This window comes from Clupea harengus, unplaced genomic scaffold, assembly GCF_900700415.2.
Source record: "Clupea harengus unplaced genomic scaffold, Ch_v2.0.2, whole genome shotgun sequence".
NCBI lineage: Eukaryota > Metazoa > Chordata > Actinopteri > Clupeiformes > Clupeidae > Clupea > Clupea harengus.
In genome coordinates this window covers 73617-99931 of record NW_024879684.1, presented here as the reverse complement: position 1 = coordinate 99931, position 26315 = coordinate 73617, and the positions used below count along the sequence as shown (strand labels likewise).

At 41.6% G+C, this 26315-nt stretch overlaps 2 protein-coding genes across 2 annotated transcripts; both read right to left on the bottom strand.

Moving 5' to 3' along the window:
- Nucleotides 1-931: 931 nt before the first annotated feature.
- On the bottom strand, nucleotides 932-3739 carry LOC122129851 (dystrophia myotonica WD repeat-containing protein-like). The gene is made up of 2 exons (XM_042704592.1): nucleotides 2643-3739; nucleotides 932-1772 (listed from the first exon to the last, which is right to left on the bottom strand). Exons 1-2 carry the CDS (start codon nucleotides 3021-3023, stop codon nucleotides 1557-1559), a joined length of 597 nt encoding a protein of 198 aa, XP_042560526.1. The 5' UTR covers nucleotides 3024-3739; the 3' UTR covers nucleotides 932-1556.
- A 2030-nt stretch (nucleotides 3740-5769) lies between these two features.
- On the bottom strand, nucleotides 5770-25745 carry LOC122129850 (mitogen-activated protein kinase kinase kinase kinase 5-like). Its single transcript, XM_042704591.1, has 32 exons — nucleotides 25397-25745; nucleotides 21809-21866; nucleotides 20481-20571; nucleotides 19153-19217; nucleotides 18908-18963; nucleotides 18583-18630; nucleotides 18329-18371; nucleotides 18150-18222; nucleotides 17892-18023; nucleotides 17567-17629; nucleotides 17328-17409; nucleotides 16984-17100; nucleotides 16806-16887; nucleotides 16624-16682; nucleotides 16461-16522; nucleotides 16308-16352; nucleotides 16148-16168; nucleotides 15977-16019; nucleotides 15522-15684; nucleotides 15303-15403; nucleotides 14944-14985; nucleotides 14731-14809; nucleotides 14559-14635; nucleotides 14361-14421; nucleotides 13912-14014; nucleotides 13716-13774; nucleotides 13365-13468; nucleotides 8418-8595; nucleotides 8220-8288; nucleotides 7622-7714; nucleotides 7348-7474; nucleotides 5770-7201 (listed from the first exon to the last, which is right to left on the bottom strand). The coding sequence occupies exons 1-32, from the start codon at nucleotides 25505-25507 to the stop codon at nucleotides 7105-7107; spliced, it is 2604 nt and encodes an 867-aa protein (XP_042560525.1). The 5' UTR covers nucleotides 25508-25745; the 3' UTR covers nucleotides 5770-7104.
- Between the last annotated feature and the right edge of the window lie 570 nt (nucleotides 25746-26315).

Here is a 26315-nt window from a genome sequence, read left to right as displayed (position 1 = left end):
AAGTGTTACGACATGCACACGTTTGAATCGAAGTTTTGTATCAGCAAGGTTCAGTTCCATGAATCAAATGGTGCTGTAAGTTTTTACAATAGTCTACTAATATTAGGTGCTAAATGTAGTGCAGTCTTAGACGATGCTCGGATGTTACTGAGAATTTTATTTTATTGATGAATATCATAGAAAATACAGTGAAAATGTGGTTGCCACATGGGGCAACCAACGGTAATGAAATGGTTGCCTCTTGTCTCAATTTAGTTGCTGAGGGCAACTGGGCAACCGTTAATGTCGAGCCCTGTAGATGAACATTGTCTTCCCCTGTTCTAGACAGGCTAATGTAACCTGGATTTGTCAAGATCTTCATATAGAGTGTGAGAGTGACAGTCATCATTTTGTTTACCGATCAGGGATTGCAAGTGTTCTCACAACAACCATGAAGTCAGCTTAAGTACATACATTGATTACCTAAGGATTTGATAGCCACAATCAGGTGAATAAAATAAATAAAAAGTTTTAGGCGTTAAAGCTGTAATGTTAAGTTTCATAAGAAACTATGGAGTGTGAGTTAAGAGTTGTCTGTAACCATGGCTACTATCCATAGTCCCTGGTGTTGCCTGAGGCAAGTGACACGATGTAGTCCATTATTTTTCTGCCTTAGCATATCGGTAGCAACACATTTATTTTTACGAGACAAGACAACAGTTTGTTACAAAAGACCGACTGATAACTACATTTTAACTCACCAAACTGATTGCCTAGGTTTTCTACTGCAATTGTTTCGCTCGCACCTTATATTTGCCGATATTGCAAAAACCAATTCATTTTTCCGTAGGGATTTTTTTCTTTTGGATCAGGAAGTGTTAAAATGCTAACACTAGAAACTACAAACTTGCGTCCGAGTCCCATACTCTATATGGACTACATATACCTACAATTTTACTTTTTGTTTATTTTGTTTTTGTTGTATTTATTGTTTCATTTCCTGTACCTATTTTGTAAAGCACATTAGGGCTATAGACAGAAAGGTTTAATATCAATACAATAATAATAATTAGTAGTAGTATTAGTATTATTATTAGTAGTAGTAGTAGTAGTAGTAGTGGTGGTAGTAGTATTACATCCATCATGATCTAGCTAAGCCTTTCTACCAATGTGAAGGCATGAAGTGATTGCTGTATCAGACACATAGGTCTTGAAGCGTTGCAGAGGGGCGAATCCTGTTCTCGTCTGCTAGTTGTTTGATGGTTATGTTCATAGCATCTTCACTATTTCCATGAAGTTAGCTTCAACCAGATTCTGTGGATGCTGCACACATTTGTGCGTTGGTTTCATAGTAGTTTTCCTGAAATGTTCTGTATGTTTATATTGTAGGGTTGGGACATTACTGTGAAACTATATTACCATTGACCAAGTGTGATTTTTTGTGAAATAAGTTCCTTAATCTAGAACTGTTCTCCTCTCATCACATTGGATAACTTAACCTGCCTGCCTGTTTTATAGAATACTATTAGAATGACATGCGATAACAGACTGACTGCAAGTAGTCACTGCAACTGCCTCTATTCTAATCCCCATGCAATACATTCACCAACCTCCTCATTGAAGAGCTTGCTGGTCTCCTTCTTGATGGGATCCAGGTATTGCACCTGGCCAGCAGAAAACCCCACGATGAGGGCCACGCTGTCTGTTGTGGCAGAGTATTGGTTGAAGTCATGACAGGTAGGTTGTGTACCCTTGTAGATGCGTTTGTCAATGGGCTTGCTGAGATCAACAGCCTATGATGAAGAAACAGAGCAGGATGCAAAAGAGTGATGAAGAGAGAAAGAAAGATGTTACAGAGACAATGTTCCAGAAAAGAAAGAAAAAAACACACACCACAGCTAGGTTGACAATTTGATACAGCTCGTGGTTGAAGCGAGTAGGGGAGGCCTGGGTGTAATATACATGCCAACTAGGTTAAGTGATCAGACTGAAGCACAACTCTTCAAGAGTGCAAGTGAAAAATATGTCTACATTGTGTCTGTGATCTGTGCCGTGGTCATGCTTTCCCCCATAACACATTGGGTTACACAAAACTCAAAACAGAAAAGTCCTAATAGTGAGCTGTACTACGGCCTGTTTTTAACATTTGGATGACAAAACAATTATGGTCAAATGAAGAAATTCAGACCACACACATTCTCCGATAGCCTTAAGTCATCAAATGTTTTCTGGATGCCCTCATTAACTGTGTTAGATGGGTTTGGCCTGTTTCCAGAACAGACGGGGGAACACAAGCATTGTTTGTTATGTTCTACCAATGTACCTTCACAATGCATAAAGCATTAGGCTTTGCTTAGCTTACAGTATCAGCAGGTGCAGGGCAAAGGTTGCAGTGATAGTCGAGGTTGCAAGTCAGTGATACATGCGATCACTTCAAGTAATTCGGCTTAACAACGTAACAATTAAGGGTTATAGCCAACAAAATAAAAAGCAGAGTCCGGTGGTTAAATAAAAGCTGCCAGAAATGAAGGCTTTGTAAAGATAACGATAGTGCTAGCTCACCAGCTAGCTCGCTAGCTAGCTAGTTAGTTAGTTGGTTAGCCTTCATGACAGGATAGATTTGCTCGTGAACATGCATAATCGATGCTGATTCGTCATCTCACCTTTTTGATGTTTGTGTAAGTGTAAAAATAAAGTTCCCTGCCGATATTAAAACACACACGCTCTGAATCTTCGCTAGGATCTTCCGGCTGAAGCTTCACCATGGAGACCCGCACTGGAGGAAGGAAACCCGCTGGAGCGGAGTTGGCTGCGGCATTGGAAGAAGAGGTAGACCCAGGCCCCTGCACCAGTCCAACACCACCACCGGGTATTGAACCCGGTCCTGACCCGGGGCCCACCGTGGCACTTGCTGTTGGACCCCGAGGTAGCCCGCCCCGTTGTTGTGAATCTGAAAGTGTCAGCAGCTTGTAAAAGCCCTCTCTGGTCCTGAATTGTGATTTAATCTCATTGATATCCTTAAGTGCGCCTCCATCACCGGCCATCTTCAGTACAAACAAGCCGCACAGGAAACTCTGATCCTCTGACCTGGAAATAATTATTAAAAACTACAATGGTAATGGAGCATTTTGGGTCCGTAGGGGAGAAAGACAATGATAACCATCACGAATAATTGTTTCACGGTCCGTTTGATCGGGTTGCGTAAATACTGTGGTTTTCTGATTTCATCATGTAATCTTCCGTGCGCTGATTTAGTTTGAGCTTCACTATACACACACACGCAAGCTGCTGAATTCGCGTTGCGCGCGACCACTAGCAGGCGTCCAACGCCCACCTTTTACGCACGTCATGCCACATGCTGGTGGGTAGTTAGAGCTTAGAACGAGCCAAATTCCTTATCGGGCCTAAAACCTTACAAGGATGACCAGATGCTATGGAGAGAATATTTCTAATATGTCTGAAATTATTTATAAATGCATGTATCATGATCCATACATATTGTAATGATTTACGAATGTGTTTTTCTCTATCCACAAACTCCTTACTTGTGACTTATACGTTTTCATTTTAATAAACATACTAGAATTACAAATTAATGTATATTTGTAAATATATGCTTTACAATTTGTATATAAACATCATACTTTGCTTGTGCATTTGTCATGAAATGTCATTGGTAAATCTGTTATTCTGTGTGCCAAGTGTTGAATCTGCACAAAGGCAATGTAGCGACCACTAGATGGCAGTCTTGTTTTATGTTATAACACTACGCATTACAAAAGACCAACTGATAACTAAACATAGCACAAAAAGTAAGGAAATTTGTGTTTGGTAGATTATTTCTTTGTTGTAACAATGCTTCTTGGCAATAAATCTTATACCGTTGGAAAGCCTGTCTATTTCTCTTTTAAATGGTGCCACATTTGTAAGGAACATGCATTTGGGGGATGAGCAGCAGAGCTGAGTATGTGGGTTGTGCCTTGTGCCTTCCTGAACCATACATATCTACATTAGTGTCCAGTGGCACATTATGGTAAATAATCCTAAATGCTTATGTTAAAAGGATCATTTCAGTAATAAAATGGCCATAAAGAAAGAAACATATCAGTCTATTGTTGTTTTGAGAAATTAATGCAATTTCAAGGTGTGCACTAATTCCCTTGACAGAACAGTGCAAACTGGCTAACCAGGATAGAAAATGACATGGAAGGCCTTGGTGCACAACTACTTGGTGATAAATCTCTAGGGGGGTTACATTTTTGCAGACTATCTTCAATCTTGACTATGTTCTATGTTCAATCTTGACTATGTTCTATTCATTTTGAAGTTTATTTGATGGATGAAAACTTTTGAATGGTATTGATATAAACAGGAATGTATGAAGTCACATATCAAACATATTTCCTGGAAAATGACTGACGCTAAACCACTATAAAATAGACAGTAAAACTAATCTAGTTTACAAATCAAGTCTGTGCACTTCAATCAGAGATGGATTAACGAACGGGCCTACTGGGCCCAGGCCCAGGGGCCCATGAGCTCAGGGGGCCCCTAAGCCAGAGCTTCTGCATGAAGTCGCTGTTATGTATCTCTGATTTGTGGTTGAAAAAGGTATATTTTGTTAATTTGCTAATGGCTTTAATTGAGTGTACATGTGCTGTGTAAGAAAATGTGCAGGTGGGCCAGGGTCGTGACTTTACAGTCTACAGTCTGTTTCAATTTGGAAAAGAATCACTCGGCTGTTGCCCTGTCACGTGTAATGTCAGAAACAATAGCAGGGCTGTGCACCGACGGTGGATGTTACGGAGTAAACTTTGACCTGTTTACTTTCCCAATACAATAATCAAAGTATCTAATTCGACCGTTAAATCCAACACATTGGTATATATATATACACATTGATATATATATATACACCTAATGGTGTTTGTGTGTGCGTGCGTGTTTTGCGAGTGCACAATTTTGTTTTTTTTTCTCGAGAAGGGGGGGGGGGGGGGGGGGGGGGGCTTTAACATGTCCAGGCCCAGGGGCCCGTGGTTTCTTAATCCGTCCATGACTTCAATCACTGTCTGGTTTGGATCGGCCACCAAACTGGATAAGAACAGACTCCAACGGACAGTCAGGTCTGCAGAAAAGATCACCGGTGCCAACCTGCCCACCATCCAAGACCTGTACACCTCCAGAGTCAGGAAACGGGCAGGAAAAATCACTGCAGACCCCTCACACACAAACTATTCAAACTCCTCCCCTCTGGTAGACGCTACAGATCACTGTTCGCCAAAACCTCCAGACACAACAGTTTCCTCCCCCTCGCCGTCTCACTACTGAACAGCTAACCCACTGTAGCATATATATTTATATATTTATCCCTGCACTTCTCGAACTCTCCACTTCTTCTTTGCACTACTGTTGCAACATTTCACAGCTACTGTATATAGCCATTCCGCCTTGTATATACTTTCTTAAACTTCTGGGACCGTTGCACTGTTGCACTGTTTGTTTTGTATTGTGTTGTAATGTATATTTTGTGTAAGCACACTGAGAGTCACTTTACCAAGTCAAATTCCTTGTTTGTGCAAACTTACTTGGCCAATAAAACCTGATTCTGATTCTGATTCTGATTCTGATTCTGAAATGTGATATTTATTTATTTATAAGGATATATGTAACCTTCAAGGACTTACGAGACTGGTTATTGCAATAGCCAGTAATACAGGATCTGTGGTTGGCGTATTCAAATGATCTCCCTCAGGTAGTAGTATACCGACACGACTATATTCTGAAAAGATACCTTGGTATAATTTATTTTATTGCCAGATTTCAACACAACCTGCCCAGGGGACATGGGCCATTCCACTGAATTGCCACAAACAAAATAGGCGCTCTTAAGATAATGAAGTGTGAAAACAAGACTTAATATGACTTCACTGGTGGTTCAGAGCCAAGCAATTCTGTCCAATACACTGACAATTTAGTCAGACCATGAAGACGCCATGAATATGTTAGGATAACTAGACTCCTATCATCAAGTGTCTATGAATCCTCCTTCAGATTTCTAAAGAGTTTCTTTATGTGAGCACAAAAACGTTGTGTAGCCCCTGCCCAATGCTGGCATACTTTAAGCTGGTATGTGTATATGTGCACTCAGAGAAGGGAAAAAACACATTAAACTGCTGTGCCCCTCTTTTTTAATAGACTGTTCACACAGCTCTCTAAAGTCGCACTTTCAAACAGGAAGAGAGACAGGAAACACAAATGAGAGCACAAGCTAACACCACAAGCTAACACCACAAGCTAACACCACAAGGACTTCCCTCACAGTAAAACACACACCCCACCATCCCAAGCCAATTTAACATTAGTTTCAGTGCACAGCCATATCCTACTGTCCCTGTGTTTGGCTCCTTTGACTCTGGCATGTGTGAAGGGGCTTGTTGATGCTGGTGATACAGTAGCGGCCTGGGGAAAAGAACGATCCATTGTGACTGGTGTGAACACAGAGAGGAACTACCAGGGCCCGACAAGAAGAGTATTTGTGACATATATATGACGATTTTAAGCCTCCGAATTTCTGGAGCTGTAACTGGTATTGATCTGTTTTAAGATGTAGTGGGGCATTGCTTTCAAACACTCCAAACTGTTGTGGCAGGCATCTTTGCCAAGGCTATGGAAATGTTTCTAGTGTTCTAGTGGGCCCTGGAGAGGACAGAGGGTAACCTCTGCACTGATGATGAGGTCTTTCCCCTCCAGTGGTATCACAAAAACACTCAGGGTCTCCTTCCTCACAAACAAGCTCCCCAGCGTCATCTAAAAGGAGGACTCCACCAGAAGCAGTCCAAGAACAAATTAGCCAAAACAAGTCCCCCCCATTGTCCACATATGAATGATGGTACATCAGCAGGGGAGACATAGATAATAGGGGACTCCATACAGTGGTATACTTTGGTTGACATTAGACAAAGATGGCACATGTGGTTCGTGGGGGGATCCTTGACGCAGCAGATGTGTTCTATCCCTTGGGCACACATAGTTCAGTGAGATAATTATAACATCTTAGTTTATGAGAAAGTTCAGCATGGTGGAGATAGGGTACTCTCCCGATGACACCTGGATGCAGTAAACTCCTCAAGGTACAAGAATGAAGCGCTCAGCAATCTCCAGGATATAAAGGTTGCAGTGACCAGACTGTTCCTCAGTTGGTCTTGTTTCCAACACAACCATACTGAAGGGAAAAGACAATTAAGTTACAAACATGGGACTTCAAAAAATGATTTGTGCAATGTACAAATGTCTCAACTGTTGTTAAGTTTTATCATATTGAGTATATAGAATTTGCACACGCACACACACTCACATACTCATACACACCTATCTGACCCCACTAGACGATAAGTCTTCCTGCGGTCGGTGGTCTCCTGAAGAATCTCAGAAAGGTTCTCTCCTCTCCGCTGCCAACCATGTCTCCACAAGGCCAGCAATGTACCTTCAAAGTACACTGAGCAGAGCAAGAGAGAATAAGGGCTGATACTCTGTGCCTGATGTGTAATAACACAAGTGTTTTCTGCACCACGAACAGTGCACTCCCATGGAGTCTAACAGACATTAGAGAATGAAAGTAGAGGATGTTTGAGGCCTCGCTTACCAATAGCCTCTACACTCAAGTGGAAGGAAACCTCAGACTGCAACCTCCTCTGACTCCTCACGGAGCCTTCCAAGTTCACAAAATAAGCTGAGTCTATCAGGAGAGGTAGAGTTAAGTCATGCTACCGTTGTCTTGTTGTCAGGCTGCTTTTCATATTCGTGCATGTTTTGAGTATTTCGTTCTTGTACAGCCCTTCACAGATATCAAAGCACAAGCTGAATTCTAGTGGATTTAATTTGATGGTAGGTGTTAGGTCTGTATGTGTTCCCTGTGCTGTTTGTCATCTCTAGCTCTGCCCAGGTGTGCTACGTCTGCTTGCTCAATGAGGTGCCCCTGGCCTGGGAATGAAGTGCTTCAAAGCTCCTGTGCAGCGCAGCATCAGAAGAAATGCTTCTGGCTTGGGGACTGCTCAGCCTGGGATTTGATTTAGTGTTGCTTGTAGTCTTGATTTAGTGTCTTGGTTGTTTGTATGTCTTTATGTAAATCAATACCATGGCATTTTATACTTTGGGTCAATGGTGGAGTGTATCATATGTATTGTATGTCTCCCTGCTACTACCTTAGTCGAATGGTTCTGAAGAGAAACAAGAAGACTTACTGTCAATGAGCACAAGCAGTGTGCTAGCGTCCAGCTGGTTCACCTGCACTGTTTCGGCACAGCAGGCCTCTGTGAGGTTCAGAACCATACACACACACAAATACCATTGGACCATCACATCAATATTAAACAAACTTCATTAACAAACTTCATGTGTCTTGGTAGAACTCTGAGATAATGTACGGTGATGACTGTTACCTTGCCCTGTACCAGAAAACCAGGATGTGTTGGAGTTCAGGTTTATGGTGTTTAGCTGAACAGGCTGGTCTGGACTGCCCATCCTGGTGACTCCAATACACACGAGGGGGTACTCCTGATCAGGAACCACCACCATCTCAAACACCCTCAGAGGAGTGGGCAGTGGGAAATCAAATGTCTGTGAAACATACGCCATAGTGCCAGACAGTGTCAAACAGGTGGAAGGGACCACGAAAGTATTTAAGGGGAAAGAGAAAAACAGTAACCAAAATGATGTGTGTGTGATTCTCATTTAAAGGTTTTATATGTAAGAACATCAATGAACTAGAAATAGCAACAGAATGTGAAGAAATTGTCGTTTTGAAGTAACAAAAACTCCTATTTGTTGCCCAGATACAGTATGCATTATTTATCAGTTGACAACTACAGTATTTCCTCTTGAACAATCAAAAACAAATACTTTAGCAAGACTATACTTAGAGAACAGACCTCAAAGTAGAGACTCAGACATTCCGACCAAAATACTGGCTGATAAATTGACTCCCAGACTCTATAAGCTTGGCCGAAGAGGAATATTTCAGCATGATAACAAACAACTGCCAAAATCCCACAAGAGTATGACCTGGCATAGTCTCCTGTATGTGTCCTGACTTGAATCCAATAGAACGCTTTTAGGGTATTTTAAAGAGAAAGATAGAACAACACAACCCCTTCAGCAGAACAGGAGTGCCAAGGAGTATTGAGTCTGTCATGAAAAATAAAGGTGAACATACAAAGTATTGAAAAAATTAAAGATAAGATCAAATAAAATCCGTCAGTCTCCCACCCTATCATCATTCAAACAAACCCTCAAAACTCACCTCTTTAAACTCGCCTTCACCTGCTAACCCCCCCTCCCTGCTCCCTACCCTCCACTACAGAACTAATTTCGCACAGCTTTTTTACTAAAATGTTCTGTTTGTTTGTTTTGTTTGATCCTCTGTCTTCCTATATTTTTTTTGTTGTTGTATTGTTTTGTTTGTCTTTGCCCTATGTAAAGCGTCTTTAAGTATTTAGAAAAGCGCTATATAAAAATAAAGTATTATTATTATTATTGTTATTATTATTAATAAATAAAAGTAATGAAAGGTAGAAAAGGCTTGAAAAGTCACATAGTCACATAGCATGTCATAATTATGACTTAGTATCTCATAACTATGACTATCTAATGATTAGTATCTCATAATAATGAGAACATTTCTCAGAATTATGACTTACTATCTCATTATGAGATACCAAGTCATGATCATGAAATACTAAGTCATAATTTTGAGATAGTTTCTTATATATCGACAATACTATTGTAGACATGCTATTTTGAGGAAGAGTCAGTGTTTTAATTGATCTATTCAATATATGGGAATTTCACTTTTTAATGAACCAACTTTTAATTTTGAATATTTAATTAATAAACATAAAGACAGTCAGAGGTATATCAAATGGATTGTGAACATATTGAAGAATATTGCAAACATGGTTTTACTAATGATGAAATCCTTGCAAGTCATAATTATGTGATACTAAATCATAATTCCAAAATAAGATATCATAATTATGATAGCAAGTCATTATGTGATACTGAGTCATTATTATGAGATCGTAAGTCATAATTATGACTCCTTTTATGTCAAGTCTCATATTTTATCCACAAGATGGATTTTCAACATTTCTCATGTCTCACGTATGTGACACTGAATCTCACGGATCTCACTAAATCTCACAGATTTTCACTCCCAATAGCATAGAACAATAATACACGTCCATTAGACTGCTGTGCAGTGCGAGTGAGAGACTGCCAAGTTCACACTATTTAGTAGCAACAAGTAACCCAGCATCAAGCCCACAGATTAATAATAGTGTTGTAATGAAGACCTACTGGGATCTGTTTCCTTAACTAAGTTAATGTCACATATAAATATCAGTCAGTGTTGATAGAGACACTAATGGTAGCCTAAATATCTTTCTAGAATATGAATATTTCCATGCTACATGTAGCGTTTAGCCTCCGATACCTTGGCCAAACTTTTTGGTTTCTTCTGCAAAGGAAGTGTGGACAAATGTACACTGACCATAATCTGCTTGCTAATCAGCATACAGGCCCAGGGTGAAAGTGGAAAAACCGGTTCGGAAAGAGATTTCAGTGTGGCCAGATGGATCAATGTGTGCTCTTCAGGACTGTCTTGCGACAACAGACTGGGGCATGTTCAAGCAAGCAGCTACACACAACAACCACATAGACAATGAGGAGCTTACAGACACTGTCTGCTCCTACATTCGCAAATGCACAGATGATGTGACCCACACAAAGACCATCATCACTCAGGCTAACAAGAAGCCATGGCTGACAGGAGCTGTCCATCGGCTGCTGAGGGCCAGGGACAAAGCCTTCAGAGCCGGGGATAGAATTGGCCTGAGAACAGCGAGAGCCAGCCTGTCCCGTGGCATCAGAAGAGCAAAACAGGAAAAAAATAACCAGCCACTTCAAAGACAGCAGAGACACGCGCAGCCTGTTGCAGGGCATCGAGTCCATAACGGACTACAAGCCTGCATCACAGACCTGCGACGACAACATCTCTCTGCTCAACGACCTCAACAGCTTCTTTGCACGGTTCGAAGCAACAAATGACACAAGCCCACAGAACCCCCCCCCACGACCAGGCTCTGTGCCTGTCTGCCGCAAGTGTGAAGAGGGCACTCTCCACTATCAACCCCCGAAAAGCAACAGGCCCTGACAACATTCCAGGCCGTGTACTGAGGGACTGCGCAGAGGAGCTTAAGGATATCTTCACGGATATCTTCAACACTTTTCTGAGTCAAGACCTCCATCATCATACTTGTGCCAAAGAAACCGGCTCCATCCTGCTTCAATGACTATCGCCCTGTGGCACTGACCCCATTCATTATGAAGTGCTTTGAACGGCTAGTCATGTCTCACATCAAGTCCATCCTCCCCCCCACCCTGCACCCCTTTCAGTTCGCATACCGGGCCAAACGTTCCACAGAGGACGCAATCTGCTCTGCTCTCCACCCAGCCCTCACCCACCTGGAAAAAGCAGACTCACATGTGAGAATGCTTTTCATAGACTTTAGTGCAGCTTTTAACACTATAATCCCACAACAACTCATCTGTAAACTGGACCAGCTGGGGCTCAACACCTCCCTTTGCAATTGGGTATTGGACTTTCTCAGTGAGCGACCCCAAGCAGTACGAGTCGGCAACAACATCTCGAGCAGCATCACACTCAGCACAGGGGCCCCACAAGGCTGTGTGCTCAGTCCCCTGCTCTTCACCCTGCTGACTCACGACTGCACAACAACCTACAGTACCAATCACATGGTGAAGTTTGCGGACGACACAACTCTGGTGGGTCTCATCACCAAGAACGATGAGACCCACTACAGGAAGGAGGTCAACCTTTTGACCACGTGGTGCAGAGACAACAACCTCCTGCTGAATGTCAGCAAAACAAAGGAGATTGTGGTTGACTTCAGGAAAAGCCACACTGAACACCCACCACTGACCATCGATGGTGCTGCTGTGGAGCGAGTGAGAAGCACTAAATTCCTGGGGGTACACATCAGTGAGGACCTCTCCTGGGCCACCAACTCTGCATCACTGGCGAAGAAAGCCCAGCGGCGCCTCTACTTCCACCGCAAGCTCAATCGAGTGAAAGCTCCCATACCCATCCTGAACGCATTCTACCGGGGCACCATTGAAAGCATCCTGTCCAGCTGCATCACTGTGTGGGGCAGTAGCTGCACTGAACACAGCAGGAAAGCACTGCAACGCACAGCTGGTAAGATAATTGGTGCCCCACTCCGTTCCTTGCAAGACATATACACCACCCGCCTCACCCAGAAAGCTACCTCGATTGCGAGTGACACCAGCCACACCGCACACAGTCTGTTCAGCCTCCTACCCTCTGGAAGAAGGTATAGGAGCCTCCGTTGCCGCACCACCAGACTCAGAAATAGCTTCATTCACCAAGCTGTCAGGAAGCTAAATTCTCTCCCCTCACTCCCCCCAGCCATATCCATCAGTCTGACATGAGGCTGAAATCCCCCCCACCCCCCCTAAAATCACTCCGGACTCTGCACTAAAACTGTCTCTTGCACTTTTATCACTTACGTTCACCATAACCACTTACTGTTATACTTGCACTGCTAATGTAACAAATACATCTTACAGGATGTCTTTTTGCTGCCATTATCAAATTTCCTTTTTTGCACTACCATAACCTCACTTTAAAGAAAACTTATGCTGCTGTACGTGTATCTGTATGTTTATATCTATATGTATATCTATATGTAGGACATGTCTTGTCTTATCTGTTGTTGTGCCTGTGCACTTTATATGTTTCACCGTGGGAGAGTGGGAAACGTCCTTTCGATTCCTTTGTATGTCTTGACATGCAAAGTAATTGACAATAAAGCTACTTTGACTTTGACTTTGACTTGGGGTCATGAAACAGACTCTGGAGCTCCCCCTAGCGCTACTGGCCAGTATTAGCAGACGGTCTCCAGAATGACCAGTTTGAGCTACAACCTCCTCTCCAAATTGATCAAAGTAGGAGTCTGAAATACACTCCAAAATACTATATAACAGGTGCATTTTTAGGGTGAGGTCTGGAAACTCAATGTCAAAGAAACCTTATCCAAGAGTCAACATAAAGCTGAATACACAAGCTTTGAATTTTTTACATCTTGCTCTTTGGGGGGGGGGATGGAGTTCCAAAAATGAGTGGTGACTTGCAATTCCAATTTAAACTATCCATGGTTACAGGGCTTAGGTTGCTCCACATTCGATTTAGGATTTACACACATGGATGTACATGAAACTGTGGGTTAGAGGCCTTAGGAGGACAGCCCCTAACTAAAGGGACTAAAAGATGCAGGAGATCCACTGACCTTGATGAGCAAGAACTTGTGCATGGGTTCGTACCACTGTAGCAACACGACAGTGGACTCCAGTGCACCACATAGAAACACACAATCTCGCAGTTGGTTTCTGGCTGGAGACAAAGCACAGCACCACACAAATAGGGATGTTGTATCAGTATGTTGATGATGTTCTTAAATCATGCTTCAAAGTCGAAATGGAATCCCACTCTAGAGTTTAATGAACGTGGCAGATACAAATATCAAATTGAAATTACTGGCTTACTCATGACTTATGTTATTCCAAAATTAGTTTATAAGAAAAGAACTCATCCTGCAATTAGCTGAATAATAGTGCTGAAGAGGTCCATCAAGTCTCACCTAGAGTACATGTTTGGCAGCCCTTGGTGTCTGGTATTTTCGTAGTTATTACACATTTCCTGTGAAAACAAAAATAAATCTGCTTCAGTACATAACATTGTTAGGGGTAGAGTTAGAATTGAGGATTCCTTATAGTCTACATGCATGCTTATCTTACAACTGTGGAGTCAGCTGATCTTGTTGTTGTTGGAATTACCTTGGAAGCAGTCGGTGAGTGGGTAAGGCAACCATACGATGGTCTTTTCTAGCTTGCTCATACAACTCTTTCATAGAATGTGAATGTATTTGAGCTGACTTCCCTGAGGAGGAAAACAGAAACACACACACACACACACACACACACACACACACACACGAAACACACACACACACACACACACACACACACACACACACACCCACCCACACACCCACCCACCCACCCACCCACCCACACACACACACACACACACACACACACACACACACACACACACACACACACACACACACACACACACACACACACACACACACACACACACCATGAACACACATGTTCAGCCTCTTCTCTACTGGAATTTAATCATCAAGACTGCTGCATGAAAATTACCTGATATTGACATAAGTACACTACTTATGGTATGGACCCAAGTGCATCCTTACCTGATATTGACATAAGTACACTACTTATGGTATGGACCCAAGTGCATTTCCCTGGGTAAAGCTACCGTGCAGGAGAGGTGGGAGAAAGGCAGAAAAGAAGCAAAGGAAAGGAGAGAGAGAGAGAAAGCAAAACTGTTACAAACCATTGGCAGCTTCTACACACTTTTACGACATTGAAAATCAGTCTTGCATGCTCACTAGTTCCATTGTGGCTTCTGTCCCACTGAGATTCAGCATGAATATTCCGGCATCCGCTCCGAATATGAGGTGCTGATCTATAAAGCATCAGGGCAAAGGTTTGGTTGGTGTGCAACATGAAATGTGATGTATGTATGCATGACAATCAGAGACTTCTGTACAAGCTGCATACCTTTAGTGGTTGGGTGCTCCCATGTGGTGGAGCAGTTTATCTTCAGAGGGCATCCATTAAATACTTTCTTAAATATAATCTGCAGAAGATGAAAGTGAATGGTAACATCAAGACTGGTGTTCCAATGAGTGCAGAAAAGTTCACTGCTTCATGTTTTTGTATTCAAATTTGATCCATAATCTACCAGTAATGTGGATATTTAAAACAACTTACTGGCAGTTTTCTTGACACGGGGCTAGCACATTCAACTGGTTCCTTGAAGAGAAAATATGTATAATTACCAGTGTGCTATACTTTGCCCAGTTGGCTCTCTGATCTTTGCTCTTACTTTGATAATGCATTCAATTTTAGGGAAGCATGTTCTTCCCCCTGTTTCTACCTCAAAAATGATACCGTAGTATAGAGCATAGAGGCCTGGCTTTAACATTATAGCATAGGAAAGTGTCTTCAGTCTTTGAGTCTGTTAAAATCTCAGCATTGCCCCAGTAGCTCAAGATTCAAGAGTATGAGCAACTGAAATGGGTTTCTCTCTGACCAAGTGTGTCCAAGTGTGTCCAGTGTGCTATCCTCACCTGTTTGGGCTGCCGTCTCCTCCTCTCTTTCTTCGGAGGCAGCTCTGGTGGTTGGGGTTCGGCAGGACTGTCTGTTCTATTGGTTGCAAAAGATGAAGGATCTGCGAATGGAAATTAGAGAACTCATGGGCTGTGTTATCTGACCTTTTCAAAAGAGGAAGCTTCTGATTATAGCCATGCTGTGGTTCCCTTTAGTACAATCGCGGTGCGGGGTGTTACCTGAGTTGGTGTTTCTTGTAGAGCGAGGCCGTGGGGTTGGCCGTGTGTGTGTCCCGCTGGATGTGCGGTACAGGGGGGGGAGAGGGGGCAGGAGGGTGTGCTGTGAGCGACCGTGATCATCCTCACTCACCACACTCTCCTCTGAACTTGTCCGAACCTTTGGCTGCATGGACACAAAGTTCCATTACTGTCATGTGGATTATCTTAATGCCCTCTAACTCATTTTCAGAGGGGTATTTATCCTAAACCTCAAATGGATTTGACTATGTGAAATAGCAATGTCTTTCAGTGTTGTGGTTAAATGTTTTGTGGTGTATAAAATGGCAACCTATTCCATTTGATTTATATATATATGTTGGATATATATATATATATATATATATATATTATATATATTATATATACATTCTAAACTATAGTGAACTATAATTAGCAGTACTATTTCTCTTAATTACCTTTGGAGGAAGTGGAGGAGGGGTGTTATCTGCAGCAGTCTCACTGTAGAGTTAGAGGAAGAGGTAACTTCAATATAAGAACGCATGTTTATAAGGAATACATGTCATGTCTTCGGAGCTAAACACTTGGCCTATTCCTTGCTATTACAGCAAAGTGTGAGGAAGACTCACCTGCTGCTGTAGTTCAGGGGTCTGTCAAATAGTCAAGAAAGAGGAGAAAGACATCAAACATGTGCGCAATAGTTTTGAATGTGACAAACTGGATTCCCTATAAAAATGCTTTAGGTTTTTGGCATTTAATCCTTCATCATTAGAAATATTTCATCCTTACATGTCTACATCATCATAGTCATCATCCGACCCAACATCCTCATTTCTAGAGGAAAGAAGAAGATACACTTGTTTGAAAATGGACACTTAAAAATCAATCTTTAGCAATGTTACTGCAAGTCCTTGTCAATGACATATGTTTAGAAGATGTTACCTCGCTGTCCACTTTTTGTCTGTTTCAGGAGATTCTATCCATCGACACCCATCTGACCGTAACTAATAATGATATAATTTGGAGTTGGATTTATTACAGATGCACGGGCATTACATGTATTTTAGCACACAACACCCATATTTGATGCAAGAGTGTTTCTTACTGTTGCATCTGGGGAATCAGTCTTTGCCTTCAGCGGTCTCTGTGTGTAGATCTGCTGCACTAAAAACAGCACATCATTCACACTTTTTACACTGAAGAAAGGTCAGGGCTAACAGGATGAAGTGGTGTCACATCTACACACAAACTGCACACAAAATCATCAAGCTAGAAAAAGATACTCACAGCTGATGTCAGAATTCGTCCTCTCTGCTTGATTATGTCGGTTAATGGAATGGATTCTTCGGAGTGAACTTGGAACATTTATCTAAATGATATATAATATAATGTAATATAAGATTATATAATATAATATATAAAGGTTTTTCTTTTGACAAACAGAAATGTGATTGGGGAAAAGCACCTCCATGTCCTCCTCTTCTGTTAATAAACAGTCCTTCAGCTTTTCTGGATGCTGTAGCTTCTCGAGCAGGTCCAGGGTCAGCGCCTGCCTTAGGCCTGGCTGAATCACAAACTGGTGCTACATGGGCACATGAACACATTGGAGGGTATGAAATGATTGATATTGTTGCAACTGTGTGCCAGGAAAGCTTTATGAAAGCTGGTTGAAGCTGATTTTGAGGCAGGAAGCTGACAGAACATAGAGAGTAGGACATGTACACTCATACTTAGACACAAACACACAGAACCATACACAACAGACTCAATGTTGTCTTTGGGTTTATGATGCTAATCGGCTGGGCTTACTGTGAGCATTTTTGCAGCGCTCGGCCTCTTCTTCGGGTTTCTGATAAGCATGGCTTTTACGAAGTTGTAAAACATGGGAGTCCTGTGCCACACACACCAACAGAAAACACCAATAAGGAAGACCATATTAGTAACATGATACAGCCTCCTTCAGTGGACTTCTAATATTTGGATGAACAACTCTTGAATGATATGTTTTTTTTTATTTCATGTTTATATTCCTTCTCGTTGATCCTCACCATTTGGTCTTATCCTTGAGCTTTGGAGGCTGGTATCCACTCTTAGACATAAGAAAGAGTACCCTAAAGTGAAAAAACAAATGTGGAGGTGTTGAGAGGCGTAGTGGGTTCAGAGGTCTATGTGGGTGGACTGATGAATGTTCACATGACAAACATAAGCATTGGAGCAGTGGGATGAGATCTGAATACCAAACACTTGCATATCACATGTGCTCAAAACTCTTTGATGTAAATAAATACATACACACATAGGCAAAAAATCAGATGCAGACACAATCTGACACACACAGGTGCAGGCAGATACACTGTTACAGGGAGGATGTACCGGAGAGGATGGACATCAAACAATGGCGGCTGTAGTTCTGCCAACTCGATGGCGGTGATACCAACTGACCAAATATCACAAAGTTCATTGTAGCCTCCCTTAATCTCCACTGCAGCCACCTCTGGTGCCATCCTGTGCGGAGCAGTCAATGGGACAGACAGACAGAACCACACTCAGTCACTCACCAACCCACTGTGCAGGTGCACTACAATCAAATCAGTTGGTATTGGTCTAGAATCAGTGCAGGCTTGTTCTCACCAATAGGGAGTTCCAATGAACGACATGCGACGGGCGAACGTGGCTGTGATCTGTGCAGCAATGCCAAAATCAGCTGCACACAGGAAGGAAGACAATCTGATTACAGAACAGACAACAGTTTCATGTGCTTTCATACACTTACACAACTCCCCCTGCACATGCACACACACACAAATTACCTAGCTTGACCTCTCCTTGGTCATTCAAAAGGATGTTTGCACCCTGGAAAGACAAAGCACATAGGTATAATAGATAAGGAAGTTATTTGATCTAAATGTATTTAAATAACTACATGAGGGGGGCCAGAGGGTCATATATGAGCAAGTACTCAAGACTTTAATGAGGCTGTCTTAACATGATCAACATTTGGTAAATATGATACATAATATGAATGATATAAGGCTTTATTAAGACGTCTTCCTTGTCAACACACCTTTATATCTCGGTGGATCTTCTTCTGTCCATGCAAGTAATCAAGGCCCTATTGGTCAAATATTAAAGGATCATGCCGGGTAACCACAGACTACACATTGAAACATTACTATACTTTTTGTGGCATGAGGTGAATGCCGAGTAATTGACAACAATGGTTACTGTATGCCAAAGCAAAGGCTATCATGGCACAGTTCTGTTGAAATACTATAGTAGCAAAAATTGTACTGACTTTGTGAATGTGTGTATTTCTGGCTACCTCTTTAAGAGCCATTAAGTGGAGAAATGTTTTTTTTATCTCTGATGAGGGATAATACAGGGCTTACCTGGAGCATCTCCCGGCACACGTAGGCAATCTGGCTTTCAGAGAGTGGTCCTGTTACTATGACGACAACCACACAAGACCTGATTAGATATTATGATGGAAGCCAGTATGTATACGGACAGGTGGGTGGATATGACAGATTCTACAATGATAAGATGATCTTTCTTTCTCAAGCCACATGCTTGCCCCCCCCCCCCCCTAAGAGAGGGCAGGAGAAGACTGCCCAGTAGACCCCAGAGCACTCACCATGATAAATGTCTTGTAAGGATCCCCCCCCACAGTACTCCATACAGATCCACAATTTATTGGCCCTGAACACAGAAAAAGTGGGGGTTGGCTTGGTCTGAGTAGATTTGGCTCTTGTAGGTACTTAGTGAAAACAGTGGCCAATTAGAACTAGGGAACAATTCAAATCTGAACTGGCACAGCAGTCAAAAGACAAAAATCAAAAAATAAAATAAAATAATTCCAACAGCAAGTTGTAAAACCTAAGTGATATTGTATATTGTGTATTACGGGTTGTGCACATACTCTTTCTTTGGCTGTTTTCATCTAAAGGAGAGTTTTCATTCAAAACCCTAAGCTAACTAGCTAAAAGCCAATAGACTTGCTTTGCAAACACCTACAACAGCACTTCTGGCTCGGATAAAGGCTAGCTAACCAATGTATGTTGGAGGTGCGTGATGACTGAATGAGAGATAAGGCACGGATAAAGGCAATATGTCTGGTGGCAGCATGCTGTAAAAAGCAGTTATTATTACATATTCAGAGGGTTTTGGTCAGGATCTGACCTGGGTGGCTAATGGGAGTGGGCGGTGTGTTTATCTAGGGTGACCAGAATTGAGTTTGTGAAAAAGAGGACACTTCGTCGCCGGCATTCGTAGCCTAACCCGCCCCCTACCCGCGAGGAAGTTTTGACATGTTTTTCACATGCATATGATGTCATGTGCTGTTGTAAACAATGCAACTAGTGGAGGCGGCAAGGTGCTCAGTGTTGCCAGATTGGAAATGGCGAAGTATCGTACCAAAGGTTCAAAATTATTGTATTTGGAGGATAATTATCGTACATCTGGCAACACTTCAGTTCTCGCTACAGTCAGAGCTCGCGCAAGAAGGTGGAACGTAAGGAAGATATGCTACCCTTTCCAAAACTAGTAAGGGCGTAATAACTAGTTTGTGAAAGACCCAGAGAAACACAAATATCCGACGAGGCAAAATCCCGGACGATTTTTGAATCCCTGCCGGACGCATTGTTTAGGTCTCGAACAGAGGACATGTCCGGGTAAAATAGGATGTCTGGTCACCCTTTCAGATTAACATATATCATTAAAACAAATTGGAAGATGTTATGAGATGGTTATATAGTTACAAGATAGCTATACAAGATAGGAGATAGTTATAAAAACGACTTACCTACAAAAAGATACATAACAAATTGTTAAAAAAAACTGCATACTGTCTTAAAATATTTCACCAGAATACCAGAATACATAATGCACAAAACACTGGTAATTCATGACTTCTGGAGACACAGTAAATGAAAGATCAGTGAAGTTGTTCGAGTGAAGTATTACCTTATGTAACTGCCATAGTAGGCCACAATGTTACGATGCTTACATGTCTTCACCATAACAATCTCCTGCTGGATCACTGAGAAATCATCCTCTGCAGAGTGACACAAAGGCTTTTTGTCATTTCAGCATGCAGCTACATTGTAATGTTAAGGCCAGTTCTTTCCACTGCTGGCTAAAGGTTAGTCAGAAGTCTAAGAGAATGTAATTTATGTGTGTATATTTTGCACACAGCCACATTAGTAATGTCTGTACCTGACATGACAAGGAACCCAGGATTAGCCACATATCATCTGAACGGTAGATTTTACAGTAGATATATAATTTGCGAGCATATGTGTGCCACTGTGTGTAAGTGGCAGTTCATAAAAAATGCCAGTACTAGCTACCATAGAGACTAATTGTCTGTTAGGTCACAAACAGGTCTAGCCATTTGATACAACTTTGCTTACTAAAACCTAATACCATACGCTAGATACGATCTTATCCTTATCCTAATACCTTATACCATACGCTAGATACGATCTTATCCTAATAGCTTATACCATATGCTAGATACGATCTTATCCTCAGAACACATTATTTAACCCACAGCTCCCACATTCTGGTCACTGTTTCTCACTCTGTACTTAGATGAGTTAATATGGTTAATATGAGTGTCTGTGTCAGCAGTGACTCCGCAGAAGACACCTTTCACAGAGCCCTCAGAAAAAGAGTTGAGAAAGCTATGGTCCATAGAAGACACCTTTCACAAAGCCCCCAGAAAAAGAGTTGAAAAAGCTATGGTCCATAGAAGACACCTTTCACAAAGCCCTCAGAAAAAGAGTTGAGAAAGCTATGGTACCAACATATTGTACATCAGAGGAATGTGCAGTGAGATCACTGATGAGCTAGGTGTAGTGGATGAGGAAGGAAGCTGTACCAGCCACAGCTTACACACACACACACACACACACACACACACACACACACACACACACACACACACACACACACACACACACACACACATCTGTTTAACTCCCTGAACTTTAATTTGGCCTTGTGGCTGACTTTAGCATCTGAAACCATTTTTTACAGAGTACAAGCACCAATGGACAACATTTCTCAGTGTTTTGTTATTTCCTCGTGAAAACCTATGATGAGTTAATGGCTAAAAGCCTCAACACAATATTTACCCAGAATTCAGAGTGTGACATTATAATGTATCTGTGTATGTACTGTATCTGCACATTATCAGAAACATTGCAGGAAATGACCATATTAAAGAATTTTGTAATTTGTGTTACTCAACTTGTGTTAGATGAAACTAGCTGAGGTCAATCACTTACCTGGCTCCATTTTGATGACCTTGATGGCTGCCAGCTCATCTGTTTGCTTATTCCGAGCCTAGAATGTTAGACCATAGTGATTAATTATTGTCTTCTGTGGTAGCCATTAGGCTTTTTACTATGTTTAAGAGAGCAGTGTGTATATAAACATGTCAATTTACCAATAGGACCTCATTATTCTTTAGATGTCATTAAAATAGGTTTAGATGTCATTAATACTGCCTTGTTAATAGTCATTCTTTGGACGTCATTAAAATCGGTTTAGATGTCATTAATACTGACTTGTTAATAGTCATTATTTAGATGTCATTAAAATCGGTTTAGATGTCATTAATACTGCCTTGTTAATAGTCATTCTTTAGATGTCATTAACATTAATACTGACTTGTTAATAGTCAGTGGCTGAAAATGAGACCCACTGTCCTTGGCACATTGTCTGATGCACTAAATAGTATATACTATACTAAATACTGTGTTCCCGTTTCCCACCATGAACTGCTATTTGTTCATCTATAACAGAGCAGCATACAGTATGTTGTTTTACAGCTGCTATTCATCAACCTGACCTTATACAATAGAGCAGAGTGTCAAGAGCCCCAAGATGCACACTGTGGAAAGCATAGACATATATAGATCTATATATGTCTATGGTGGAAAGTGTGGACTTGTGTTTACGGGGTCAGAGCAAACCCAGAGGGGGCTGGGGACAAATGTGGGTTACAGACACTCGAGCTGAGGCTGTGGTCAAAGCAGAAGAGACATGACCACACTTGTTGACAGGGCTGGCGAGGCCACCTCTCAATTCAAAGGTTTCTGTGATGACGTCAAACAAGCATAGAAGTATGAATGCAAAGAGGGGGGAAAAACACATAGGGGTTTACCGGAAACATGAATGATAGGAATAACTCTCAATAATTCTGTGACACTGTGAAACAGAGACTGTGTTTAGATACCAATATTGAAATTGAAAAATAGAAGAGGACTGTTGGTATTTTTCATTTAATGGAATTCACATGAAGGTAGTATGTTTTTTGTGTGTTTTTCAATACTTCTAGTTGGGCAAATGTCCATGCTAACTGCCAAAGGACTACAATGATTGTATGTCCATGCTAACTGCCATAGGACTACAATGATTGTATGTCCATGTTCCTCTCGCTCTCGCTCTCTCACTGTCTGTCTCTCTCTGTCTCTCTCTCTGTCTCTCTCCCCACCCCCCACAGTGCACTGAAGCGCAGATAAACATCGCAGCCTGTCTCACTTCTGTGTTTGCACTTTGCATTCAATTCAGAGGTGCACCTGGCACTCAGTACGTCTGCTTCGAGAGTAGGCCTCACCAGCTTTGAAAATCCCCCTTTGAAAGGATTTCAAACAAAGAATGGATCTGTCCATATGTCAAAGTATTCATAGGCTCAGTAAAGACTAAGTCATTCTGATAGAAAATGTTTCAATGAAATAATATGAATTGCCTTTAGTTAGTTTATTTTATTTTATATTAGGTATATTTCTACTTATATCTGTGTGCTTTCACACCTTTAATGACGCACATTCTGATGGAATTCTCCAGCTGGCCTCCACTTGGTTATTTACTCAAAACAAAACAGGGTGGGTGTCTTAGTTAGGGGGGGGTTTGGCCCCCAGTGGGAGGTTGGAACCACCGACAGGGTTGTGGTGTCTTACTGTGTCATGGGGGACCTTGACCCTCTCAAAGCACCATCCTCATGTATGGAACTGACACATTGACTACTGTACAGAAGTGCATGCAATGAGTATAAAGAAGCTAATGTGTTTTTGTCTGGGCACAAGCATGTGTCATTGACAGGATTCTGTTTTCATTGGCCGTAAACTAAACAGGACAAACCGGTTTGGTGAACAGGAATGTTTATATATTCAGACATGTTGGCTTACACTGTGTCAGTTCATTAACTAAATCATTGTATGTAGGGCCTTACATAGTCTAGCATTAAATGAATATGTCATGATCTTAGATCAGACGTTATCTTAGATCTCCTTACAGCACACACACACACACACCACTTTGTGATGTATAAATGCCATGGTCACAAGACCTGGTCAGTACCTGTTTCATTATCTGTTCCAACTCTTTGTCACATTTCAACGGGAACACTCAGGTGTGTATCCTCACAATACACACAACCAAACAAGACAATCACTTTTCCAGGCCTTAACCCAACTAGATTTCAGTTCTGCCTTTTCAGGCTGGACCTTTGCAGTGTGCAGTGAAATGCCTGAGTGTATCCTATCTGCTTCATCTGCACCAGTCCAACTCACATGCACAGTAGGCTACCTGTGTCAGGTGGACAGTCCACTTCTAATGCTGTCACTGTCTTACTCAAAACAAAGTTTTAGTCATATTAGCAGTTCATTGTGTAGTCCTCAGTTTTCCTGTAATGACATTAGAAGCATTACACTGCAATATTTAACTGTGAATTTAAATCCAACTAGTTCTACTTAGACCTATATGTATTTCTGCGCAGAAACAAGAAAGCTTTTTCTAGCAGGATAAAGTATGATCATTTGCCAGGTTTACTGTGCCAAAAGAATTATCTTTTAAGAAAACAGGAAGTAGTGATATATCTGCATTGGCCTTCCCAGATAACAGGTACTATTCACCCTCTCTAAAATTAAACTCAGAGCATACAAAAACTGAGATGTATGGTGTCAGAATACATTTTTTGCTTAAAATACGAGAAACACTTGACCAGACTTAAAACTGCAAATGAAAGTGACTTTGTGAATGTCTTAAAAAGGCCACATTGTTGAGAGACAGACTTGCTACCAATATGACCAATATTCATGCTACCAATACACCAGAACATCGTGTTGAAATGCCAAAAAAAAGAGATAAATATCTTGACATTTTTGACTGCTAAAATACATTCTCTCAATTGTGTGAAAAGCTACTTTGAGTATGTGGACTAAGAAAGAACACTAAAGTAGATCCATGGGCCAAAGCCTCCCACATGAGGTAAAAAAAGAACTCTGAAACAGAATGTTACTCACAACAGCATGGTTTACATTAAATACATTTACAAAGTCTTGTTGTTTAATATAGGCATTGTTTGTTGTTTGTGTGGCATTTATCCTGTTTTCATGCCTGGTATCATTTCCTATTTGGTAACCCACTAGAGAGCATGAAGCATGAAGTGACCGAAGCAAAGTGAAAGAAAAAGCCATGAGACCACAAAAGGCCAAGGAGGACTCCTTTTGATAAGAGATGCGAAACATTTAGCAGCTTAATCAGATTTGGTTGTTCAAAAAGATTACAAAGGCTGAAAATAGTCAACTTTCCCTAAACACAGCTCATGACAAGTTGCAATAATGAAGAGAAGCTAATGGATCTGGACCCCTCTGCATTCATGTGCCCATATGTGACATCTACTTTCTACAAAGTCCAGAGGTAACGTTCAAAAGATGACAGATGAGGTGACAGGAGCAGAATTCATCTTAATTTACTTCACTGATTTCATTTTGTTCACCAAAATCCTGATAAAGCTTACACGGAGGTTGTGTCTCTTCACTTACACATAAACACATGAATGAGAATTAGAATATTCAAAATGCTTTGACCTTGTAAACCTCGCCATAGGTTCCTCCACCAACTCGCAACTGGATCTCAAAGTCATCCTGGGGGTTCCTGGTGGAGATGTCCAAGGCGGCTCGGTTCTGGGAATCCATCATTTTTGGCTCATGGCACTACACACTACACTTGTCAGCTCCCTCCAGTATGTGAGTTTCAGTAAATGTGTGTGTGTGTGTGTGTGTGTCTGTGTGTGTGTGTGTGTGTGCTGACCGGCTGGATCTCACCCAACGCACTGAAGTGTGAGTCTCGCTCTCACACATTTACCTTCCTTCTTCTTTCAACTGTGAGTTCCCTCCCTTGTTCTGCCTTTCACATGGTTTCTGTGTGGCTCATTTACATGTAGACTATTTCCTGCTTGTGTGTGTTTGAGAGACAGACAGAAAGACAAGTATGAATACATATATATATGTATATATATATATACATATATATATATATATACACTGTATGTGTGTGTGTGTGTGTGTGTGTGTGTGTGTGTGTGAATGTGTATGTGTGTGTGTGTGTGTGTGTATGTGTGTGTGTGTGTGTGTGTGTGTGTGTGTGTGTGTGTGTGTGTGTGTGTGTGTGTGTGTGTGTGTGTGTGTGTGTGTGTGTGTGTGTGTGTGTGTGTGTGTGTGCGTGCGTGCGTGCGTGTGTGTGTGTGTGTGTGTGTGTGTGTGTGTGTGTGTGTGTGCTTGCTTGCTTGCTTCTGGCAGTGATGTGAATCTGTGGGTTTTCTGGTGATAGTTATGCATCTCTGCAGAAGACAGCGTCCAATTGCTGCAAGGCTGCACAGGTTTGTGCTGAACATGACAGTGTTCTAACTTCCTGTAATTTTTTATCACTGAGAAGTTTAATACTAACAAGGTAGAAATGTTCTATTTGAAACACAGCTCTTGTCTAGTGTCGCCTCCTCACCTCGTT